This window comes from Hippopotamus amphibius, chromosome 3, assembly GCF_030028045.1.
Source record: "Hippopotamus amphibius kiboko isolate mHipAmp2 chromosome 3, mHipAmp2.hap2, whole genome shotgun sequence".
NCBI lineage: Eukaryota > Metazoa > Chordata > Mammalia > Artiodactyla > Hippopotamidae > Hippopotamus > Hippopotamus amphibius.
In genome coordinates this window covers 17,723,355-17,749,048 of record NC_080188.1, presented here as the reverse complement: position 1 = coordinate 17,749,048, position 25,694 = coordinate 17,723,355, and the positions used below count along the sequence as shown (strand labels likewise).

Here is a 25,694-nt window from a genome sequence, read left to right as displayed (position 1 = left end):
AAGCCAAGAAAGAAAAACCTCAAATCTTATTTAGTGTAATTTTACTTTCTTCTTGAAACACAGATGCCAAATACAGCTTTCCAATATAAAACAATTTTTCTTTTTCTGTTCTGCATTGTAAAAGTCAGTGGTAGTCACCTCATTTATTATGAGCAAAACTGAGAAAACCAAGAATATCATGGGAGGAGAAAGGCAAGAATAGATTTCAGAAATCCAAGTGTTATCAATGAAGTTTGGAGACTGGAAGTCACAAGGCTGTGACATTTACGCACATGCGTGTGCAATGTATCTCCAGTTGTTGTTTTTTTGAAGCTGTGAATCCCATCACATGCCATCATAATTACAATGTGATCTGCTTTGGAATTTAACATCAGGGAACTAACCCACGGCAACTATGGGCTCCAAGCCATGCCTGCTGCTAAGGGGATCATATTCAAAATATTCTTAGTCTATTTTTTGAGGGAGGCAGCATTGTTTCTATTAATCCATGTTAATTAACGATAACTGCTTAGAAGCAGATACAAAGCTATGCAAGATTTTGGTTGCAGAGAAAACTATAACAAAGATAGGAAAAGGGGGAAAATCTAAATGACCACTAATAGGGGCTTGGCTAAATTATGATACATCCATATATAGGCCAGACGGCAGCAGGGGTCATTCTGCCATTTGGGAGATTAAAAAATGGGATCAAAATCTCCTCTTATGGGGAAAGAGAAGCCCAGCATCTACCCCAAATTCTCCAGGGGTTCCTGGGAGTCCACGGCTCCTCCTGTTCCCTCTGCCTCCAGATTCCAGGCCCCAGGGAACGCTGGCTCTCTTCCCTGTCTTTCTTTTTATCACTCTTATAACTTGTCCCTTCTCTGTTCACTGTGTGCCACATACCACATAGCCCTTTTTCTTCGATGCTCGCAAATAATGCTCCCACGACCTCTTACGTGTCCTAGCTATTCGGGGGTATCAGCAAGGGAAGGCCACGGTGGAAGAAGACAGAGAGAGAGATTGCCGCAGTATAGTAAACACACATGGCAAGTAACTAACAGCTAGTACTAAGATTGCCACAGTGCAGTAAACACACACGGCAACTAACTGACAACTAGTACTAAGATTGCTGCGGTATAGGAAACACACACGGCAACTGACAACTAGTACTAAGATTGCCGCAGTATAGTAAACACACACGGCAACTAACTGACAACTAGTACTAAGATTGCCGCAGTATAGTAAACACACACCGGCAACTAACTAACAGCTAGTACTACGCTTTCCGTCCTTAGAAGACCTTGGTCATTCCCGCAACTCCACCATCAAAACCAGGAATTTCGCTTTGGCCTCAGCTTCCCATCCTATAGAGGCTCTGCTTTCTCCAAAATCTTTTTTTGTTATTGTTGTTATTTTTATTTGGGGATTTTATTTAGTACTGTTCCTCTTGTATCTTTTTTCCAGCTTTATTGAGGTATAATTGACACATAACATTGTGTAAGTTTAAGGTGTACATTCTGTTGATTTGATACACATATATTGCAAAATGATTACCACCATAAGACTAGTTAACACCTCCATTTCATCACATAATTACCACTTCTTTTTTGTGGTGAGAACATTTAAGATCTATTTTCTTAGCCACTTTCCCGTATATCATACTGTATTAGCAACTATAATCACCATGATGTACATTAGATCCCCAGAACTGATTCAACGTTTAACTGGAAGTTTATACTCTTTGACCAACATCTCTCCATTTCCCCCACTGTCAGCCCCTGATACCCGCCACTGTACTCTCTGTTTCAATGACTTCAGCTTTTTGAGATTCCATATATAAGTAATATCACACAGTATTTGTCTTTCTCTGTCTAACTTGTTTCACTTAGCATCATGCCCTCAAGGTCCATCCATGTTGTCAGAAATTACAGAATTTCCTTCTTTCTCATGATTGAACAATATTCTATTGTGTATCTATCTATCTATCTATCTAGATATATACATCACATCTTCTTTACCCATTCATCTGCTGATGGACACATAGGTTGTTTCCATATCTTAGCTATTCTGAATAATGCTGCAGTGAACATGGGAGCATAGATACTGAGATCCTGTTTTCATTTCCTTTGTATATATACCCAGATGTGGGATTGCTGGATTACACAGTAGTACTGTTTTTAATTTTTTGAGGAATGTCCATACTGTTTTCCATGGTGGATGCAGCAATTTACATTCCCACCAACAGTGCACAAGGGTTCCCTTTTCTTCATATCCTCACCAACACTTGTTGTCTTTTTGATAATAGCCATTCTGACAGGTGTGAGGTGATATCTCATTGTGGTTTTGATTTGCATTTCCCTGATGATTAATGATACTGAGCACCTTTTCATGTACTTGTTGACCATCTGTATATCTTCTTTGGAAAAATGTCTATTCATTTCCTCTACCCATTTTTTTAATCAAATTATCTTTTTTCTATTGAGTTGTATGAGTTCTTTATATACTTTAGATATTAACCCTTTATCAGAGATATACTTTGCAAATATTTTCTCCCATTCCATAGGTTGTCTTTTCACTTTATTAATGGTTTCCTTTGCTGTGTAGAAGCTTTGTAGTTTCATGTAGTCCCGCTTGCTTATTTTTGCTTTTGTTGCTCCAAATCTTGCTTCTTTCTTATGGTAGGCAGATCAGACATCTCTGAGTCACTTCCAGCCCATCCTGGCCATGTTCTCTTCTCATCTTCAAAATGGCTCATCAAAGCTTAACAAAGATGATGCTGTCACCTGACAGCAGTTCTGCCAGTCGTGAAACCAGCCTTTTCTTTCTTCCCGCTGCACAAAACTGTGCAATCACTCAAAAGGATGTATCTCTACTACAATAAAAACATGTCTAAAATATATCTATATATATACCTATGTGTGTGCATATATTTTCTATTATATAGATAAATAGAGATCAAAAGGGAGGCTGAGTTAAAAAAGATATGCATAGAAATGAACATATAAATTGATTACATATAGAAACATTTGTTTCTATAATAAAAGAATAAAATCTATAAGGATATATACCAATCTATTAATGTTGGTTTCTCTCTAGGAGGTGGAATTAAGGGGGAACTTTTAATTTTAACTCTTTTGTACTATTTTTTTTTAATATTCAGCATAAATGCCTCTATAATCAGGAAAAGTATTTATTTGGGGAGAAAAAAAAGTTGATGCCCAAAAAAAGGGGGGGGCTCAAATCACAGCTCAAAGGACTTAACACACACCACAGAGTTACACAGCAGTAAAGATTAGTCAGCATTCATGAACTGCTTCCCAAAACTATGACCAATAAATGCCTCCCAAATTTACGTTCATAAAAACCAAAGAAGAGAACTGTGCAGATTCCAAAGAGCTGAAAGCCAATGAATATTATCTTATGAATAAAGACTCTGAGGGGAAAGAACTTAGAAGGCATGGGAAGAGGGGGATTGTATCTAAGACTGAAATCCTGACTGAACAAGAGAAACCTGTCCTGATGAGGAAGGAGAGGAAGTACATAGAAATAAACGAACATGGCTGCACGGGGGGTTTCCAGACGGGATTTGACTAAAAACTTAAAAATAAAAAAGGAGGGGCACATCCCCAAGAACGAATACAAAAAGGTGACATCCACTCATTCATCCATGAAGCACCCACTCTGTGGCAGGCATGGTTCTGGGTGCCAGGGTCTGGCCAGGAACAACACAGGCAAATGCCCTGCTCTTTTGTTTCTCAGGCAGGTGGGGAGACAGCAAACAAGGAAGCGTGTGAACCAACAAGATAATTCCAGATAGTGGTAAGTGCTATAAAGGCATTAAAACCGGATGAAGTGTCAGTGACCGGTGTGGGGTACTTTTCACTGGGAGACAAGAGGATGAGGCTGAATTGAGTTCATGATGATCTAAGCAACCAACCACATGAAGAGGTGGGAGCAGAGCCTTCCAGGCAGGGCCAAAACAAAGACCCCATGTGACGAAGGCGGTTGTCATATGTCAGTAATGTGAACACCAGGGTGGCTGGGGTCCAGAGAGTGCTGTAAGGAGTGTGAAAAATGAGATACACGTGGAAACCCCAGCAAAGATCCAGAATTTTAGTCTAAGTACATGGGGACATCGCTAGAGAGGTTTTGAGCAGGGGAGTGGCTTGAATTGATAGGTCTTCTAGAGATGCCCTGGTTGCTTGCTTGGTGGAAAGAAGAAGCAAGAAAGGAAACAGGGAGAAAAGTTAGGAAGTAGATGGATTCCAGATGAGAGATAATGGAGCCATGGGCTCAAGATTAGCCATGGAATCAGAGAAGTGACAGATTTGGAATGGGTCTTAAACAATTTGGATGGAGAGTGTGAAGGAAAGAGAGAAACCTAGGAGAAGAAGAAGCTTTAGGCTCACAGGGTTTGTTTGTAAGATGAGAGGTACATTTTAGAAGACCAAGCAAAAGCATATCAGGAATTTCACTAGTATGTTATTTTTCATATCATTCTTTAGGAACCAACCAGGTCAGCATCAGCAGGACAGGAAATCAGAATCTGACTGACGTTTTCTTCCCTCAGAGGCCAATGAACAGACTATTAAAATCTTTCTGGGTACCAGAGCGGAAAGTGATCAGAAGACATCAACACGGGTTCACTGGGAACAAGCCACTTCATATTATACTTATGGATCAAGACACTGCTTGGGGGATTTCCCTGGTTGTCCAGTGGTTAGGAGTCTACACTCCCAATGCTTTGGCCCGGGTTCGATCCCTGGTCAGGGAACTAGATCCCGCGTGCCACAACTAAAAGATCCCACATACTGTGACGAAGATTCTGCAGGGGGCAACGAAGGCCTGGTGCAGCCAAATAAATAAATATTAAAAAAAAAAAAAGACACTGCTTGATTTTTCACATGACTACTGCTATAGGCTCCTAACTGGCCTCCCTCCTCTGTCTCTCGTCCCTCTACTCCATCCTCCACGCCAAGATCTAAAAACAAGTCCAGTTATTTCACTTCCCTGATTAATGCCTCTCATGGCTGACACTTACAGCACAAACTTCTCAAGCAGAATACACAACACCCTTAGCAAGACAGACCAAGCCCTGTAAAATCTGACCCCAGCCTTTCCTTCCTGTCTCATCTCTGACTGTGCAATTTGCAAAACATTAATCACAGTAGCTCCTGCAACAGTGGACATCTCTGCACGCCCTTGTCCTGCTCTGGCTTGGCACATGCTATATCCTCTACTTAGGACATCCATTCAATCGGCACCCAACTCATCAGCCTGGGAAATTCCTACGGGATCTTTAAAACCCAGTCAATTGTCTCATGGAAAATTCATTACATTCCGGAGGGTCCCTCCAGAAGACAAATCTATGACAAACAACTAGAAGTTACAGGAAACAACTTCATCTCAGGGTAAGAGATTTAGGAACAACTCAGTTGTCTGAAATAAAAGGGAACATGGTCAGGTAGTGCGTTTGTTCCTCACAGTGGGGCATGTGGACACTGGAAGATGATGTCTTGCCAGGTGAAACCTCCATCCATGTCCATTGCTCAGTAGAACCCATTTAATTATTCAATGGCTATCACTGTCAGGAGGAGCCAAAAATCTGTCTCTAGAAATTTCTCTTGTTCCTACTTCTACCCTCTGGAGCAATTCTGAATTTGTCTATTTCCTTCTGTACACGGCAGCTTTTCACATAACTGCAGGCACTTATTACACTAGGTCTCCTCCCAGTCTCTCAAATTCACTCTTTCATAACTTACAGATGCTTGCTAACTTCTGGCAGTGCAGCATTTAGAATCTGTATTTGGCATATAAAGCATCACTCTATTTCTTAAGGGGGCAATCATAGCGTGATTTTGTACCCTAGGCCCCAACCAAGTACATGACACACAGGTTGCATTCCAAAGAAAGAATTAATGTAAAATCTGCAACATTTCAAGTACCTACATCACTTGACCACAGGAAAGGATGACTTCTGATGTCCTGCTGGAATGAAGCAGGCAGGAAAGGGTTCCCGCAGGACGGGCTGCCCTGAAGTCACATGTAAGTTTTCTGGTATGTTCTGCATCAGGCTCTTCCCCTGAGCCCCACCCCCAATCCAGCCTCTTCTGAGGCTTTCTCTGAGCCAGGCCAGCTCTCCAGTTGGCCGGCTCTGGTTGCTGGTTCAGAATCACAGGCAGAAGTTAGTAGGGTGGACGCCTAAATCCAAAAGAAAGAAAAGTATTCAAAAAAGAGAAAAAGTAGAAACAAGAGATTTATCCCTTTAACTATATCTCAAACTAGTGGCCCATAGAGCTCTCATCCACTACAATATGTATCTAGAATTAAAAAACAGGTCCTTGGCTTCCCTGGTGGTCCAGTGGGTAAGACTCTGCGCTCCCGATGCAGGGGGCCTGGGTTTGATTCCTGGTCAGGGAACTAGATCCTGCATGCATACCGCAATTAAGAGCCAGCATGCCACAACTAAGAGCCCACATGCCACAACTAAGAAGCCCACATGCCACAACTAAAGATCCTGCATGTCTCAACGAAGATCCTGTGTGCCACAACTAAGAACTGGCACAGCCTAAATAAATAAACAAATATTAAAAAACGAACAAACAAAAAACAGGTCCTTGAATTCCCTGGTGGTCGAGGGGTTAGGAGGTTTTCACTGCCGAGGGCGCAGGTTCAAGCCCTGGTCAGGGAACTAAAATCCCACAAGCCGCGCAACGCAGACAAAAAAAAGAGAAGAAAACAGGTCCTAGTTTTTAATGTGATTTTTTCAGAGTAACTTTGAGCAAAATTCTATGATTAAAAAATAGAAAGGGGACTTCCTGGTGGCACAGTGGTTAAGAATCTGCCTGCCAATGCAGGGGACACGGGTTCAAGCCCTGGTCCAGGAAGATCCCACATGCCGAGGAGCAACTAAGCCTGTGCACCACAACTACTAAGCTTGTGTGCCACAACTACTGAAGCCCACGTGCCTAGAGCCTGAGCTCCACAACAAGAGAAGCCACCACAGCAAGAGGCCCGAGCACCACAACAGAGAGTAGCCCCCACTCGCAGCAACTAGAGGATGCCTGCGCGCAGCAACAAAGACTCAATGCAGCCAAAAATAAATAAATAAATAAATTTATTAAACAAACAAACAAATAGAAGGCAGCAAAGAAAAGGGGGAAACTTGAAGTCACTCTGTGATAAAAGTTCAAATTATTCCCAGAAATTCTTGCTAGGTAGCTAGTCCAGACCTGACTAGTAAAAAGAGGATGCGAGCTACATATGTAATTTTAAATTCTCTTATAGGCACATTCAGAAAGGTGAAATTAATTTTAGTATCATATTTGATTTAACCCAAGACATAAAAAATATTATAATTTCAACATGTAACCAATATAGAAAATTACTGAGATATTCTTACATTCCTTTTTTCAAACCAAGTCTTTGAAATCCACTATTTTGACACAGCACATCTCAACTCAGACCCGCCACACTGCAAGTGCTCAATAGCCATCAATGACTACTGATTACTGTACTGGACAGTGGAGGTCTAGGCTATAAAAAAATCCCTTTAAGATACAAGTCAACTTTAGGTTCAAGATACTTATAAAGTCTATTCTTAGGAACAGATTTATAGTATAAAAATAATTATCAAATACAAAACATTTGATGAAAAATGCAAAGCTATAGAAAGTGACATGCATTGAAAATAAAGACTTCTAAAAAATTATCTAAGCACTTATCAGAAGGTGGATGCTTCTGAAACCCTCAGACTCATTTTTCAAAAATAAATTACGTAATCAGTCCTGTGTCATGGACCCAAAGCTTCCAACAAATACTCTGGAGTTCATGCAGTCCGGGACATTCTTTTTATAGATGGAAAAGAATCCCTGCCAATCCCTGTACCCAGCAACCGACTTCTGTCTAGTGTGACAGACGGTCAAGTGCTGATGGGCTGACATGGACATACTGCTCTGTGCGACCATGCACTGAGTCATAGCCGCCGAGTGGGCCCCCAAATGAAACCTTACATAACAACCAGAATGAATTAAAGATGCCCAGTGGCAATTTTAACATCGATTAAAAAATCCTCCGAAACATAGACCACAAAGCCTTCTCAGCACCATTCCCTGAGTAGCAAAGAAAGACTATTGTCTGATATTTGGAAATTATGAAGACCCAATCCAGAAAGGGCACTGGATAAGAAGAGCTGCAAAATAATACTACATTCTTCAGAATAATCACTCTCAGGAACAAAACCCTCCAGCTCAGCGTTATAATTCTGATCTTCACTCCAGCAAAGAAAGAAAGTAATGAGCCGGCAAATGTAACAGCCAAGCCAGAGACGCCACAGACGCCAGCCGCTATTGAAAATCCTGAAATAAGTGGTGCATATTTTAAGTCACTAACTTAAAATTCCAAGCAGGTGGGGAATTATTAAGACACATGAGTAATAGGTAAAATGCAACCAAAACAAAGCTAAGATCAAAAACAAATTTTAATTGTTAATTAAATCATAAAACTCAGCCAAAGCAACTTGGGCTTTTAACATAGGGGACTTAAATATTAATCCTGCTAATTACAGGAAAACAACTTTAGACCACCTTTTTGATTGATATGCAACACAACGAATGCAAAGAGTCTAGGTGAGGCAGCTGTCCATCAGTAACTGAGAAAGACGGTGTGCGTACAGGGCCTCATGCGAGAATACACTGGTTCTTTACTGAAAATTTCAAAAGGAAACCTTTATTGCTATTAATTTAAGTCTACAAATAGTTAAGTGCTCTTAAAATTAGCAGTATGGGAGCCCACAGGCTTCAGTCTCAGATATAGATCATCCTCAAGAAATGAAGTTTCGTTGCCAAAAATCATAGAAAAGGAAACCCATTCTTTCAAAGGACACTGACATTCTCTCAAACACACCTTCCTCAGCAACATTTAGTAAAGTCCTCTTCTAGAAATAGACTTCTTTCTGGAAGTCTAGTTCCCATGCAGTACTCCAGCTCCTCCACCCCGCAACCCAAGCTCCTTTGCCACACTATTCCCTGCTCCTCAACCCTAAGGTTTTAGTACTTTATTATGTCCCAGCAAGAGATAACACTTCCTCCTTGGGAGAGGGAAGAATGAAGCTAGCAAGATTCTAACAAGTCCAAGATGCTCTTAAGGAGGGTGCAGAAGGAGAAGCCCATGAGCACTGCTGCATTAATGACATCCGTCCCGTCACAGTTATGAAACCCCCATGGTGTGCCCAGACTGGACACCAGATCCAGAAGATCAGATCTGACTAAAGTCAGGAGCAGTGTTTCAAAAGCCACGACAGGTTACAGGTATGATAAGTCAGTTGAAGAGGAGTGGGCTTTTACAGCAAAACTGTCCACTGCCTTGCCTGCACACCATCCTGTACTTCTCCTCCACTTATTACCAGCTCAACAACCCCTGCCATTCCCCACTCAAAATCCATTCTTTCCTTTTTTTGACATAAAACAGCAACATACAATGTCACAAGCCTCAGCCCAACACTTCTGCTGCCTGCAGCTCAGAGCTGGAAAGTCTCTTAAAGGAAGCAGAGCTTTTTACTTTGTAGATTAAAAAAGGATTAAAACGTAAATACTCTTCTGAGTGATCTAAAGTAGCACTCAAGGGAGTGGCAAATCTGATGTTTTTCTTAGAGGAGACAAAGCTGAAGAACTGGAGGAGGAAAGAATCTAGAGATAATTTTCTTAGACTTTACGCTTTTTCTAGGGCTGAGTCCAGGAGGAACTCTTGATTTCTTTGTCATGTGATGTGGTAAAGACCTAGTCAGGGTCACCCATGCATCCACATGTTTTCTAGAGTGGATGTTTTCATTTCCTGCCACGGACCGTAACTCAAAACTAAACTTCAACACACAACCTTATGCCGCTGTGTTCACGTGTGTTCTGAGGGGTGTCCTGAGGGGTGTTCTTGGAAGTTATGAGAAAATGTAATCTATGGTCTGATAAATTTGGGGATTTAATGAACTAATGTACAATTCAAGAGTGAAATAGAAATAGTGTTTCCTTAAAACAGCAGTTCTCAGAGTGTAGTCTGTATAACATAGTGAACCAATATTTTCCAGATAATCAATGCATGATGTTATAGAATCAGGCATGCTTAGAAGATTCATTAAAGCACAGACAGACTAATGGATTTACTAAAACAAAGTGCAAAAAGTGCTTTCATATGGTTTCAGATTTCATATTGCAACAAACCTTTAAGAAACTACCATTTGTCGAGTTTTGGTATAGCATTAAAGAAAAATATCCACCATTTTCAAAAAAAAGTTATAAAATATTTCTCCTGTTTCCTACCACAAATCTGCGTGAGGCCAAATTTTCTTCATATGCTCAACCAAAACAACATATCACAAAAGAATGAGTGGAGAAGCAGCTGAGAATTAGTAGTTGACTATTGATCCAAACACGAAAGAGATTTGCAAAAAACCAAACAAAAAGTAAAACTATGCCACTCTGATCACTAAATTTGGGGAGGAAATACAGTTATTTCTCACAAAAAGATTATTTAGGCTAACATATAAGGGGCTTATTACTTTAGTTTTTCAATAAATTAAAACCTTTATAATTTTTTCAGTTTTAATTTCTAATATAGTAAGTATTAACAGATATAACCCACATGAAGCTCTTTGGGATACTCAATAGTTTAGAGTGAAAAGGGTCTTCGGATCAAAACGTGTGAGATGCTGCCCTAATGTATTTTGATCATGGAAGCCTTTCTCTGTGGAACACCTTGAGTACATTCTATGGAACATACAATAGGAAACACAATCTCATGTCGTACTTATAAAACAATTCCTTTTTGTGTCTCTTCTCCCTAGACCTTCTTCAGTAAGTTAATTTATATGCTGCTCAAGGAATTTCCTCTCACACAGTAGTTTTGTGCTCATGACCCTGGCAGTAAATGCATGTATCTCTTCTGGCAAATAGAGGTAGATACTGACCTCATTTATTTAGAAGACGCCACGATCTACAGAATTATTTCACTGAGCAAATGCTACAAATAGTCAGGAGAAATGACGACATAGGTTAACATCCTCCTACAGCAGATAATCCTCTGCTATGAGAAACCATGCCAGGAGGTCCCAAGAACATAAAGGATATCTTGCCAGCTAGAATCAGGGCCAATTTGGTTTACCGTTCAGTTTCCAACAACAAGAGAGTCACTGATTGAGAGGCCTACCTTACAAATTACTCTTTTCTAAAACGAGCAGGATGACAGCAATTTATTACTCTGAGTACTGGCAATTTGTGCTTGTAAAAATTGTAAGCAAGCCAAAAATAGCTTAAGAACAGATTCATATTTCTACCGTGGCTTTTTAGAACACAGAGTAAGGCCAATTCTCTACTTTCAGCACGACTCAAAGCCCCAATTCCAGAATTTAGTTATAAATCTTTTCTTCCTGTCAGGTAGCTGAATGACTGGCTAGAAGCCTGCTCTCGGATGGCTATAAACGATTTTGGGAAAGAGTCAGAAGTGTAAAGTGCTGAACAACTATCCCATGCAAAAACTTCCCCCAAGGAAACTCAGGCCTTATATAGAGCTGGCGTGGAGCACAGGCTGTCCAGTCCTCTAATTTTCATTCTAGAATTTGCCCAAATAAGAGCAACCATTAAATCTACTTATGCAGTTTTTAAAGCATCTGGTTTATAAAAATGTTGCTCAAGGATGACCAGGATCTCACCCTGAGAGCTGAAGACGCTCATCTTGTTCTCTTTTTCTTTTTACTTAAGACTAGAAGTGAAAGTAGCATATAATCAGCTTCTGGTAAAGCTTTCTTAGATGAAAATAATTTCTAGCCATAAATGCTCACTAGTTTCAGGTCCCATTCTAGTTCATTGAGTCCTCCCAGCAACTCTATGAGATAGAGACTATAATTATCCCCATTTTACAGATGAGGAAACAGGCTCCGTGTTGCCCGAGGCCACCTAGTTTACAGGTGGCAGATAGGACTGGAATCCAGGAAGTTATTCCCTCTAAATCGGGATGCTGTTCCAGCTGAGATGCATGAACAATAACATTAAATGCTTTTTAATAAGAAGACATCCAAGTCTGTGTGTAAAATAGTGGCTTTAAGCTCCAGATGAGCCATTATTTCAAAAAGGCTTCCTTACACTCCCATGTGTTAAGCCCCATTCTGTCTTCCTGTCAAGCCCTGTCCACAGACCATGCAGTATTTACCTGCAGCCGCTTCTGCCTCCCTTCCAGCCTGTACTACTTCCTCCCGCCCAGCACCTGGAGCAACAATCTGAACAAGTGAAAGAACTAAGGAAAGAACAAACAAAAGTGAATCTCCACAAATCCACTTGGTCACCAAGAACATTCATTTCCAAGTGAGGTTCATGCACCCTGGAGAGGATGCAAAACCCCAGTGGGGTGCAGGGAGAAAACTTTAGCATTTTTCTTTCTATTTACTGACATTTACCCCAAGGATTGGCATTAGCGTCCTCTGAGTCTGCTCCAGTGCACGGGGCAGACAGCCACACAGGCCTGAGAGGCACTCAAGGCCTCATGTGGGCATTCCTCAGCTCGTGGGCTCAGCAGCAAAGCCCTCACCTGCTTGCTTGCGTTCTGTGGTCTGTACTAAATCGCAGTTTACATGGGCCCCATTGAGAAAATGACTGTCGGGATTATATTTTCAACTGTATCTAAACTAACCCTCACAAAAAGGCCAAGTGGCTTTGAACAAGTCCTGCACCGAACTGCAAAAAAATGCTAAAAACGATACAAGCACAAATAAATGGAAAATAGTAGAGCTGGGGATATTTTTTTCTTTTTTACCATTTCTTATATAATATTTTTTTCTCAGCCATATCATAAGATACAACAACAACAAGCTGGTCAGATTAGACTTGAAGTTGGCTGAAAAAACAAAAACAAAAAACCAGACCTGAAAGTATTAAAACCTAGATGCATATCCGCTATTTTTTTACCAATGGGCTCTGCCTAAGTGAACATGACACCTTGGGAAACTGGCTAATAATACTCTTATACAGCTTATAAATAAATACATTCTTGTTAACAGGAACAAAAATGTGGAGCTTGCTGACTTAGAACTTTGCTACAAAGTGCGATCTTCAAAGGAGCAGCGCTTGCATCACCTGGAGGCTTGCTAGAAATGCAGGGTCTCAGGATCCATCCCAGACCTACTGGATCAAACTTTGCATTTTAACAAGATCCCCAGGTCATTCATGTGCACATTTCCATTTGAGAAGCACTGCTTTAGAACACACATCTTAAATGATCTGAATCCTAGTAGTTCAGCTTTTATGTATATGTTTAGAAAGACTTCTCTGTTGAATCTTTGAACTCATAAACTTCCTTTTTAATATCTATTATCAAATGTTCTCCAGGACTATAAAGAACATATCCCCATAAACCGAAAATCCAGTGAAGTAATCTATGTATAACTACAGCATTAGCTCCTCATTAATCCCAGTATACTTAAAATAAATGTTCTGATCCTGTACAACAAAAGCCATCCAGCCACACCTTCATCTTTTTGGTCCCCACCTCCACTTACTTTTGTTTGATCATCAGCTTTGAACACATAGCAGATACTCTGCTGACTGGCTGCACTGTCTTTAATCAGACAAGCAAAATAACTTGGGTCATGACTGTTGTGAATCAGTTTGTGAACTCGCTGAGGCTTACACTCGAAGATGCTGGAACAGATCAGTGGATCCCATTGTTGACTTTTTCCTGGCTCAGGCTCACATCTCAGTCCGGAGGGCGACACACAAAGGCGGACTTGCTTGGTACCAGGCTCCTTTTTGGAGGACTGCCCGCTGAGCCTTCGCACCTCTGCCACGACCCAAGGTAGCATGGGCATGGTGGTCAGAGAATGCACAGGCAAGGAGCCCACCAGCTGGAGGCCGAAGTCCACCGAGACCTCGTGAGGAAATGGGTGTTTCCTCGCTGTGAAGCTTATTGCTTCCATGTTGGGAAAGGTCTGGAAACTCAGCAAAACGTTGCCACTGTTCTCTATTTTAGACCAAGCAATCTATTTTACATGCTTCTGATGCAGAATCCTGCGGGAGAAAAACAGAGGCATTAGAATTTAATGAAGTCATAGCAATAGCTATTTTCAAAGAGTTATTATTTCAGAGCTTAAGAGGCTGAAACCCAAATAGAGGAAGGAATGGATATTAGTTCAAATAAGCTCTTCTGCCTAGAAAGAGCATTGGAAATTGTATTACATGTAAAACCTGAAAATGCCGTAACTGTCACACTCACTACGGGTTACAGAGATCCCACCGGGAGACTCCTGTTAAACATAAGCCTCATACAGCCAACAAAGGCCAGCACCATAGAAAACAATACGGTACTGCTTGGACAGCTTTAAACCCTGCTGTATTATTTAACACACATTTCAGGGACTTTTTTAAGATGATCAAATTCAACACTGGTGGCTCCCCCCAAAAAAGTAATCTTGCAAGAAAAAAATATCAGCTATCTATCATCACAGTCTATTGAACCAGACCAGTTTTCAACCACTGACCTTATCACTTACCATACCACTGAAGTTTTAAAAGGCTCTTCCTGATTTCCCTGGCAGTCTGACGATTAAGACTCTGCACTCCCAACACAGGGGGCACAGGTTTGATCCCTGGTCAGGGAACTAAGATCCCACATGCCACACGGCATGGCCAAAAAAAAAAGGCTTTCCCGAATCACCAATTCAAATTCCATTAACATGCACGGGTGACTATTATGTTCTAAACACCATCACAAATATTTTGTTTCATTCATTTACTCTAAGCACCCCGACACCTTGCTTCTCCTCATCAATAGAGGGAGTTTCTTGTACTAGACCCAAACTCACTCAGTGGGTAATGTTTCCATCTCTAGGGGTGATTTTCAACAACCACGTCTGATGTATCTTAACACCCTCCTGTTCCATTAGATGACAAAACCCTTCTGTCCAGAGCTGAGCTGTCTACAGGTTCTCAAGCCCTAGTCTTTACACATTTGTTCCCTGGACCTTCATTTTCTCATGTATTCCCTGATCATATATACACACTAAGAAAAAATTCTATGAAGGCAGAGACTGCATGTTACTCACCCACAGAGCCTGACTCACAACAGGCTCAACAGATATCTTAAAAGAGTGAAGAAAGTCTCTCCCAACCAAAAAAAAAAAAATCTTTTCCCTTGACCTCAAATCTTCCCGGCCTCAATTCTTCTTTCCCTACACAACTTTCTTCAAGGTAAAGTCTACACTTGCTGTCACCAATTCTTCCTGCCCATCCACAATCTGGATTGCCACCGGAACTAACAAGGAGCCACCGCCATTGCTCCCTTTAGGGTCACCCACATCCTCTGGTTGTGAAATTCAAAGGGGGATTTTTAGTTCTTAGCTGCCTTGTCCGTTCTCACGAATTTCTCAGTGTTGACCACTCCATCCTGCTTGAAACTCTCCTGGTTCTCTTATCTCTCTCATTGCTTCTTTTCAGTTCCTTAATGGCTTTTCCCCCGCTGCTTGACTCCATCCTCTCCCCTCATTCCACCTGCATCCTTTGGGCAATTTCACCTAATGTCTTGGTGTCAGTGACCACATTCTAATACTCCTGCTGCCACTGATAACAGCTTACTTTCCTTAGGTACCAGGCACTTTGCACGTGTTATTTCATCTTCATAACAACCTTCGTCTCTCACCTTGGTCTCAGTTAGAGACTACTTTTATTGCCATTTTTATGACCTTGGAAACTGAGGCCCAGAGGGTTGGAGTTGCCTATCACAGGTGAGTTTGAGTTTGCACCTGATTCTCAACCTATCCTCCTGAATGCTGCACAAGAATGCATCTCCCATGTAAACCCTGATGATTCCCATTTGTTTGTCTCCTTCCTGAGTTCCAGAACAGGACAGGCCGTTAAGGATTCCTATCTGGATAGCCTATCCAGACAGCACCTCAGCCTCAATTTAGCTGTTTTCAAACTAATTCAGTCTCACCTCCCTCCTTTCCAGAATTTCTTTTCCTTCCTGTAAGCTACATCTCTGTGAACAGTATCACGATTTATTGTATTGGCCAAGTCAAAAGCCAAGGAGTCGTTGCTGTAGACTGAATGTTTGTGCCCATCCTCCCTCCGTTCATATGTTGAAATCCTAGTCCCCAGTGTGATAGTGTTTGGAGGTGGAGCCTTTGGGAGGTGGTTAGGTCAGGAGGGTGGAACCCATATGAATAGGATTAGTGCCCTTATAACAGACCCAGAGAGCTCTCTTTCCCCTTCTACCATGTGAGGCCACAGGGAAAAGACAGCAGTCTATGAACCAGGAAGCCATCACCAGATGCTGAATCTGCCAGCACCTTGACCTTGGACATCCCATCCTCCAGAATGGTGAGAAATAAGTTCTGTTGTTATAAACAGCCCAGTCTGTGATGTTCTACGACAACAGCCTGAATGGACTAAGGTAGTCATTCAGATCCCTTTTTCACCCTATCACTACTTCTAAACTGACTTTACATCTAAATATATCTTTTCTTTTCTCAGCTGGAGAAAAGATGCCCCCACCTTCAATCCAGGCTTCACATATTTCCTAGAGTAATTCAACCAACACCTTAGAGGGACCATGTCACTCTGCTGCTAAAATTTCTTAAAATCTAAACTCTTCTACATGGCATTTAGGACCTCTTCAGAATCTGGCCCTATCTATATCTCCAACTACATATTCTCCTCCAAAATGCCCTCCTTCATTTACCTTTTGGCTCTGAAGATAGGTAACTAGGCACGGTTCCCCACTTGAGATGTGGTTTCTCAAGCCTCTGTGCCACAGAGCAAACTGTTCTCTCTCCCAGGACACAATGCCTGTCACAATTGTAGAGGGCCTGAGAGTTTACCCTACCGGCAAGCTAACAAGTCTGCCTCCTCATAGAGAACATGAGACTCCCAGGTCTGAGACAAATGATGATTTATTTCTCAGTGCAATAGCAGTAGCCACAGAGGCAGCCTTCGTGCTGGTTCCCTGACCCTCAATTCCCACAGGCCAGGAGACACCTGTATCCACAGTGGGTTACAGGAGAGGCACCTGAGTTTTGGGAGCCTGAATATTTTATAATGGGGAGTAAGCATGTCTGTCCTTCAATATTCTGGAGTGTCCTCCAGAAAGAGACACTGTTGCTATTTAAAAAAAAAAAAATTGAAAAGGTAGTCCAGAAGAAAGCAGTCAGTGCCTCTGCTCACAAAACAGAATCATGATAGACCCAAGGAGAATCTCCCAATGACCCCACTCTTGTCATCTAACCTAATCCCAACCAGTCCTAGTTCACGCAACTATCACCTCTTTCTTCCAAGATAATTTAGGGCATCCATTACCATGTCCTGCTGCACTTTGTACCTATCATCATATTTACTTTTAAAAGTTTGAATAGGTGTCCCTCAACAAGTCTGTAAGCTTCTTAAACTCAAGCTTTTGGATCTCTAAAACCAGTATTCAAACTGTAAACCTTTTCTGAACTAGACTGAAGTCTATTCTTTTTACTCCATGTTTTTCTATGTGATATATATGCATATATCCTAAGAATAAATTTTTATAACATAATTTGAACATACCTAAGGGCTAATTTTTAAAATTTTAAATGTTCAAAAGCTCAGAAATAAACCCATATTTTATTTCAGGTGCTAAAGTTTTTCATGAAAGCGCATTCCCTCTCCCTTTTCCTTTAAAGTACAGCTTCTACTGATGATGAAAACAGACTTGAAGCTCATATAACCCCATAAATAATGGTCTCTCTCTCTCCCCTTTTCTCTTTCTTTCACCGAGAGGTGAAAAGTGGCATTAAATGTCTGGCTCAGTTTACACTCCTGTAACTGAATCTGTTTCAAGTTCTAACCGTTGACAGCTGCTAATCCCAAGACATGTTTAAAATTATTACAAAGGACAGACCCAAGATCTATCAATTAGTGTAGACGAGGCAGTTATTAATGTGGTAGCAACTAGTGTAGCAGAATTACTTTCCGTTTTCTTGTAAGGGAATATACGCATAGTGCAAAAAAATAATTACACAATTCAATCATTTCAATCATTTGATAAATAATCAGTCATCAAATTAGTTCTGCCATTTCACTGACAAAACTATTTGGATGCCTCAAGTTTTCACTTTTCAACTAGGGCACATCTTAGTTTCTCTGTAAAAAAGAGATTGTACCTTAACACTGTTAATAAACTATCAAGTAGTAAGTTCTGCTTCAGACATAGTCATAATTATTTATAGGCAATTCACGATTCTGCTGACATAAGCTTTATGGTAACTTAGACTAGGTAGCTGTTTACTATTCAATAAAAAGTTCCATGAAACAGAAGAACCATTCAAATAATCTTAACAAACCATCAGATTAATTTTTTAAGCCATCTCAATCCATATCATTTGCATGCAGCCTGTGACCATCCTTTAGGCCCCGCGTAGAGCCATCTATTCTAGGAAGTCTCTTGTGCCTCAGACCTCAGTAAGAAATACTCTGGGACTTCCCTGGTGACACAGTGGTTAAGAATCCACCTGCCAATAGAGGGGTAATGGGTTCAATCCCCGGTCGGGGAAGGTCCCGCATGCCTCAGAGCAGCTAAGCCCGTGCACCACAACTACTGAGCCTGTGCTCTAGAGCCCACCAGACACAACTACTGAAGCCCGTGCGCTCTAGGGCCATCGTGTTGCAACTACTGAGGCCTGTGCACCTAGAACCCCTGCCCTGCAACAAGAGAAGCCACTGCAATGAGAAGCCTATGCACCCCAATAAAGAGGAGCCCCCACTCACAACTAGAGAAAGCCTGCATGCAGCAATGAAGACCCAACACAGCCAATAAATAAATTAATTAATTAAAAAAAAAGAAATTCTCTGATCTCTTATTCCAGTGAGCACCTAGTCGTGTTCTCGATAGTAGAGTCATCTGTGGACAAGCCCTATCCCTTACAGAGACCGTCTGTGTTCCACACAACTCCTACCCACCACAGCCCATAAACATAACACCCATAGCACCCAAAACACAAAGGTACTCTTTTATTAGAACAGTTCCAATAACCTTGTGAATGAGTCCTGCTATGCTAAATATCCCTGCAAGCATGCTCCTAGAATCACAAAATTTAAAGCTGGAAGGGTCCTTTCAAGTCAGTCAGATATGAGGGAAATGAGGAAACCGGAGAAGCTAAATGGCGACAGAATTAGGACAATCCAAGCCCCTGACTCCCATCCAAGTGCTGCAAGAACCTTGGTGTTTTTCACAAAAGCACTTTCAAGTGTGAAGTTGAGAAGACAAGTTACTTCTTCAAATCTCAAGTTTATTCTTATAAAAGAATGGAACAAGATCATCCCTGAGTTTTCCTCTGTCTCTAAAATCTGGTGAATCTCATTTTCATAATGTATAATACCAAATGTCCCTGACACTGCGTGAGGATAGAAAGCTGCTCTCATCTTCCCCTCAAGAATATAAACGTGTGTTGTATAACAAAGGGAGTCCAACTCGAGGATGGAAGATGCCTTAGAGGACTCGGGCAGGGAGGGTGGGGGGGACTCGAGGGGGGGGCGTCAAGGAAGGGAGGGAATACGGGGATATGTGTATAAAAACAGTTGATTGAACCTGGTGTACCCCCCCAAAAAAAAAAAAAAAAGAGCCGTAATTAAAGTTTAGCCTTAATTATGAAAAAAAAAAAAAAAAAAGAATATAAACGTGGGAGAGGTACATGAAGAAAGGACAGGGTTGATCAATCCGGAAGTGAGAGAGGCGATGGTGGGAGTTAGCTGGCCGCCACTGGGAACCCCCTCTCTTCCTGCTCCCCTCCACTCCCTCCTGGTAAACCACAGGGAGTAGGATGGGGACTTTCCAGTCGCTAACTATACCATACCCCTGCGGAGTCAGCCCTCTCCTGAGAACGCTGGTGGGAGGGGAGGAGGGCGAGATAGATGGACGAAGGGAGGGCTGTTGGAAGCTTCTAGCTCCGGGCCAGGTTAGGAACCAGTCAATACTGATTCGCTGTCAGGGACCTGCAGGATAGACAGGGAACCCCAAAGTGGGCACTCATTTCCCCTTGAGAATCAATGACTTAATTTTTCTGTTCTTCACCCTAGATAGAGTGGGCATGCGGCTGAACAGGATTATTCTGCCACCGGAATACTCTAATCTCATGCAGTGGGATCACTGGCTTGGCTCGACTCTCTGTCCATTTCCTGCACAGAATCCCACCCAATCAGAGCAGTGTGAGGCTCACCCAGAAACCGCCCATGGGTTCCAAAGCTTTTTGGAGCAGTCGGCTGTTTCACTATCATGCAGAGCTCCTGGAGTCAGTGGTTCTAACACGCATATCATCAAGGATGCTTCAGTACTGGGCTTTGCCTCTCTAATTTGACACATAAAGTAATGCTGTTTTGAGTGACTTCCTTCTTATATAAATCAGAGCTAATTCAAGCCTAGTCCTTTAGAATGCCACTGTCACTTCTTGTGTTCTCTTCCACTGTACCGCATGGGTAAGGGGGGCAGTGGTGGTCCTAGTTGGCCTTTAGGGATTATGTCTAACCCTCCCTCCTACATGGCTGCTGTAAGTTATTCTCCTAAAAGGAGCCATACTAACTGTTAACACATAATAACACTTCCTGTGAGTCGGTTAACAAGTTTAGCTCTCACAACAACCCTGGCCAATAAGGACCATTGTTATCATATCCAAATAAGGACTATCATGCACTGTAATTGTCACTGTCAGCTCCAGTTTAAAGATGAGAGATGAGAAGGAAGTTGCTGGCACAGAGAAATGAGGTCACTTGCCCAAGGTCATACTAGCAGCAAGTGGCAGAACCAGGATTCAAACCCAGGTCTTTCCACTCCACAGTGTGTGTTTGCTCTTAACCTCTTTGCTAGAGGAATACCTATTGACTGGTATTGGACATTCACACATGACCCTCTGTGTGCTTACAACTCTGACAGGAGTTTTTTAATCATTCCCATTTTACATAAGGGTCCTCTAGCTAGTAAATGAGGAAGGCAGGATCTGAATCCAGGCCTGCCTTGTGCCCAAATTTCTGTTCTTTGCAATATGATGATATCTCCAGATAGGAGTAACTCTAAATTATCTTTCTAGTGGATGAGCTGGGTTGTTTTTCTACCTAAATTTTGCATCAGTAATCTAAATCTAGTGTCAAAGTTATATGCTCAAACTGTAAAACAAACACTTATAATAATAGCAATAGGACTTCCCAGGTGGCGCAGTTGTTAAGAATCCGCCTGCCAATGCAGGGGACATGGGTTTGATCCCTGGTCTAGGAAGATACCACATGTCGCGGAGCAACTAAGCCCATGTGCCACGACTACTGAGCCTGCGCTCTAGAGCCTACAAGCCACAACTACTGAGCCCATGTGCCACAACTACTGAAGCCCTCACGCCTAGAGCCTATGCTCTGCAAGAAGAAGAAGCCATGGCACTAAGAAACCCACACACCATAACAAAGAGTAGCCCCGGCTCGCAGCAACTAGAAAAAGCCCTCGTGCAGCAACGAAGACGCAACGCAGCCAATAAAAAATAAATAAATAAATAAATTTTAAAAAGATAATAGTAGTAATACACATTGTGTGCTCACTACCAAGCACTGTTCTAAGCACTTCATATGTATAAATTCTTTGTTTTACAACAAACCCGTAAGTGCTTACTCTCTTTGGACGTTTAGATTCACCAATCATATATAATGTGTTGTTAAACAGGTATATTTTCTTTTTAAGAGAAAAAATTAGCTGCTGCTTTTCTCAAAGGAAACAGGCACACTCAAAATTAAATGCATCTTCGTTGGTACTAAAACATATTTCCGACATTCTGCACAGCTTCTCTGAAACCTGTGTCAAGAATATTTCATATGGCCCAAATATGACAAACCTTTTTTCTAAATATCTGAAACCGAAAAGGGACACATTGCCCTTAAATCTAAGAACCCATCAAATGGAAATCTTGGCTTGAAAACATCAAAAACCTTGAAAATGGAAAACTTCTTGTCTTTTGTAAAGAATTTGGTTTAAAAATATTTTTATTGGAATGAGAGATTGGAAAGGAAGAAATGAAGATACAAGTCAGCAAAGGTGTTTGTAATCTGCACTGAAAACCTAAATCTTTTGTCATCACCAGAGGGATACAAAACCCATCACTCCTTGGCCTCTGAGTGGACTCACAGTCATTTTAATGAACAGATTCTGCTTCTCCAAGTTTTAATGACCAAGAAAAGAGAAGGGCTGGAAGACCTATGAAGTATGGGGGTGAATGTGGCTATTAAATTTGAGATGGGCAGCACAGTAGACAAGAAAAAGGGCAAAGCAAACTATGCCGAGGCACCCACACGTAAGCACACATACTCAAGCCCCTAAATGGGCTAGTATACATGTTAGAGCATCTGGGGAATCTGAAGAGAGGAGACTGGGGACCCTCAGACAAATGCTGTGCAGAGAGTGAAAGGGGACTGAGGAGCTGTCATTTTGTGAGACAAAATTAAAAGCATATTCAAAGACAGAATCTGCAGGCAGACATCCCCCCTCTGAGCACCGTCAAGACTGGAGCTGCCATGCTGCTTGGAGCGGCACTACCGGCTGCTTGCCAGTGGTGCATCCTAGAAGCTCCTAGAAGACCTGGGCCTGAATGGAGCCGCCCATCCACACCTGGCTGTGCACAGGGGCACATGTGATGGCTACTGCAGCCTTTCTGGGGAAGGTCACCTCCTAGGGAAGTGGGACACAGAGACTGTCAACAGCTGGGTAATAAGGGAAGAGAGGCAAGCTGAATCATTTCTTCAGAGTTGCCCTTTTCTTCCTCAAGCTGCCTGCTACTATGACAGTGTCACATGGGATAAAAGGTCAACACTGACATGGCTGTACCCAACCAGAAATGTTACCATAGCGAAAGGAGAAATCTCCAGAGCTCTCAGTGGGAAAGATAAAGGTACACTAAGCAGAGAGGTCCATTTGCAAAACTTTACTTTGATGCTGGTAATTTATAACGACACCAATGAATTTTTCCCCCATTTTCCTGGTTTGCCAGTGGCTAAACAAACCCACATAAAAACATTTATCTTCATTATTGCTTGATGATTTCACTTACTGCTTTGAGCCACACTTCGTCCCTTTTATATCTCCTTGCACTCAGCTGACAGTCTCAGGAATACTCCACTGTGTTCACTTTAGAAAACTTCCCCTAAACATTTCTACAGCACCCTTTAATTCACAGCTGTGCTCACTATCCAGTAGTTCATGTTTTGTCAATGGGTACTTAATAGAGAAATCTGGAGAGCAAACATTTTTATGGCCTTATTTCCCTATACCTTGGTAGGAAAAAAAAAGAAACAGGCAGATTCAAGACTGCCACAGCTGTCTTTCCACCTCAAACAGCTGTAAAACACCTGCTTACAAAAGCAGTCAATCCTATTTTATTTTTTGTATTTTTATTTTTACTAATTATTTTGTTTTTATTTATTTAGTTTTTGGCCGTGCTGTGTGGCATACGGGATCTTAGTTCCCCCACCAGGGATGGAACCTGGGCCCCCTGCAATGGAAGCGCAGAGACCTAACCACTGGACCCAGGGAACTCCCAGTCAATCCTATTTTAGGCAACTTTTTCATGCAATGTCCTTATTCCTTAAAACATCCCTCAAGGTTCCCAGGAAGGAGCTGAGCAGGAGGAATACCTCCTCCCCAAGCAAGAGAAGCCATCTCAACTCTAGGAAATGGCGCAGAACCCAGCTGCTTCCGGGATCCCTAACCAAGACAGTGACAGAACATCAAGGGTTCAGAAACATGAAGAGTCGTTCTGCAAGGTGGATTCACAGCCTTCTGGAACGGCTCCCTGTTCATTCCTCATCCCAGCCCCTCCCACCCACAGCAGGCTCCCAACACACAACAAAACCCCTGGAGGTGGCCATGCTTCAGCTCCTACCAAGGAAATTAATTTCTGCTTTCCCAAAGAAGGGGTTTTTATCAAGGCCTCTGCAGTTCAGCTTAAGGACAGAGCAAAAAGTTTAGAAGATGGGACTTGTAGAGACAGCTAAGTTTCATGGATGTGACCCATTTAAACAAGGTCATTTCAAAATGCTCTTTCAAAGTCTGATTATATTAATAAATGAAATCACCCTATTATCTAAAAGGAAGAATGAGCCATCTATGAAGGGAATACCCATGAATTAATATAGGGCACTCTGAAAACTAAACGGTTTGGTGGGAGGAACAATCATCACTTTCGATTTCTTTTCCTTTTTAAGTAACTTCCAGACAATAATCTATTTAAATGAAATCCCCACACGTAAAGCCGCCTCTAGGCGGACTTCAAAGGAAATGACATTTCTTTTAAGTACACACACACGCACACAAACACACACACTCACACCCACAACAACAACGTGTGGCGAAGTTTAGGGGTCTCATAATCACAGACCCATCAGGAAGCTGCTAGAAACAATTAAGCAGGGTTTCAAAATGACTGGTACAGGATGTGCCCATAGAAAGAAATGTTGAGCGCACTGGTGGAGCTGCCAAAGTTGCTACTGCAAAGTAGCCTGAACTTTTAAAGGGTGGCCTGGGGTCACTGTGACCGCCCTTCCTCCGTCTGGTCGCTTTACAAACACACAAGCCTTAGAGATACTTGGCGGGAGGGGGAGGGGAGAGATGCGAGGACCGCGAGCAGGAGTGGAGGGCGGGGCAGAGGGAGGGTGCCTGCAGAAGAAGCTCCTGGGTCGTTCTGAACTTGAAGGTTTCGCTTGGGTGGCAATGAACTTCCTCCCCCGAGAGACCCCCCGCGCGGCAAGGACAGCAGGAACGCCCCAGGAGCGCCCAATGCCAGCTTTTCCGCGGGCCCGGGAGCGCAGGGGCCTGCTGGGGGTGGGGGGCGGCCGGGATGCCCCAGGAGGAGGTGGCGGGGTGGCGCGGGCGAGGCCCCAGGAAGCGCCTACCTGTGCGGCGGCGCGCTCAGAGCCCGGAGCACGGCCGGGGCGCGCAGGTGCTCGCGGGCAGCCCGGGGACGGTTTGGGCGGGCGGGGAGCGCATCGTACCCGGCGGGCTGCGCTCTTCCTGCCGCGGGGGGCCGGGAGGACTCCCGCCTCTTCTCCAGCCGGCGGAGGACACGGCGGGTCCCGCGGCGGCGGCAGCAACAGGCGCCGAGGCGCGGGGACGGCGGCGGCGGCAGAGGCGGCGGCGGCGGCGGAGGAGGAGGTGTCTGCGCGCGGCTCGCGTTTCCTGCTCCCCGGCAGGGCGAACGCGGGGGAGGGGAGGGGAGGGCAGAACCCGGGTTCTCCCAACTCAGTCCCCAGGGACCCAAGAGGGGGGCGCGATGCCCCCTCCCTCCCCACTGCATCGTGTGACTCATGTTGGGCGACACGGCTGGGACGGGCGAGGCACACGCGGGCAACAGCTGCTGCAGTGCGGGTCCGCCGCCGGCTCCCCCCTCCCTGTCTCTCCCCTCTCCGGCCGTCCATCCTCAACCCGCCCCCGGGCCTCCAGCCCGGCCGGGTAGCGGGTGTCCCGGGCGCCGCCGCACCCAGCCCCAGAGTTGGGTCCTGGCCCACCGAACGCCTGGGGCTCCCGGGATGCGGAGCCCCGCGCGTGTTTAAGGCCCACGAGGAGGGATGTACTGTCGCACACCCTGTCCTCGGCGGCCTATTTATAGCAGGTGGCCCTGCCCGCCGCGCTCTCGGCCTGCGAGGCTCTCAGCAGGTGGCACTGCCCTCCCGCTCTTCGCTCCCCTGCGGTAGCCTCGC

At 43.3% G+C, this 25,694-nt stretch overlaps 1 protein-coding gene across 7 annotated transcripts in view; it reads right to left on the bottom strand.

Annotated features, from left to right (window-relative positions):
- Positions 1-25,105, bottom strand: part of TBC1D1 (TBC1 domain family member 1) — a 205,698-nt gene extending 180,593 nt beyond the window's left edge. For all 7 annotated transcript variants that reach the window (XM_057729957.1, XM_057729960.1, XM_057729959.1 and 4 more), the window contains exons 1-2: positions 24,891-25,105; positions 13,517-14,024 (exon numbers count right to left, since the gene is read on the bottom strand). In XM_057729957.1, coding sequence (XP_057585940.1) covers positions 13,517-13,933 — 417 coding nt within the window. In that variant the 5' untranslated portion in view covers positions 13,934-14,024; positions 24,891-25,105. The remainder of the gene's footprint in view (positions 1-13,516; positions 14,025-24,890) is intronic.
- Positions 25,106-25,694: the final 589 nt, after the last annotated feature.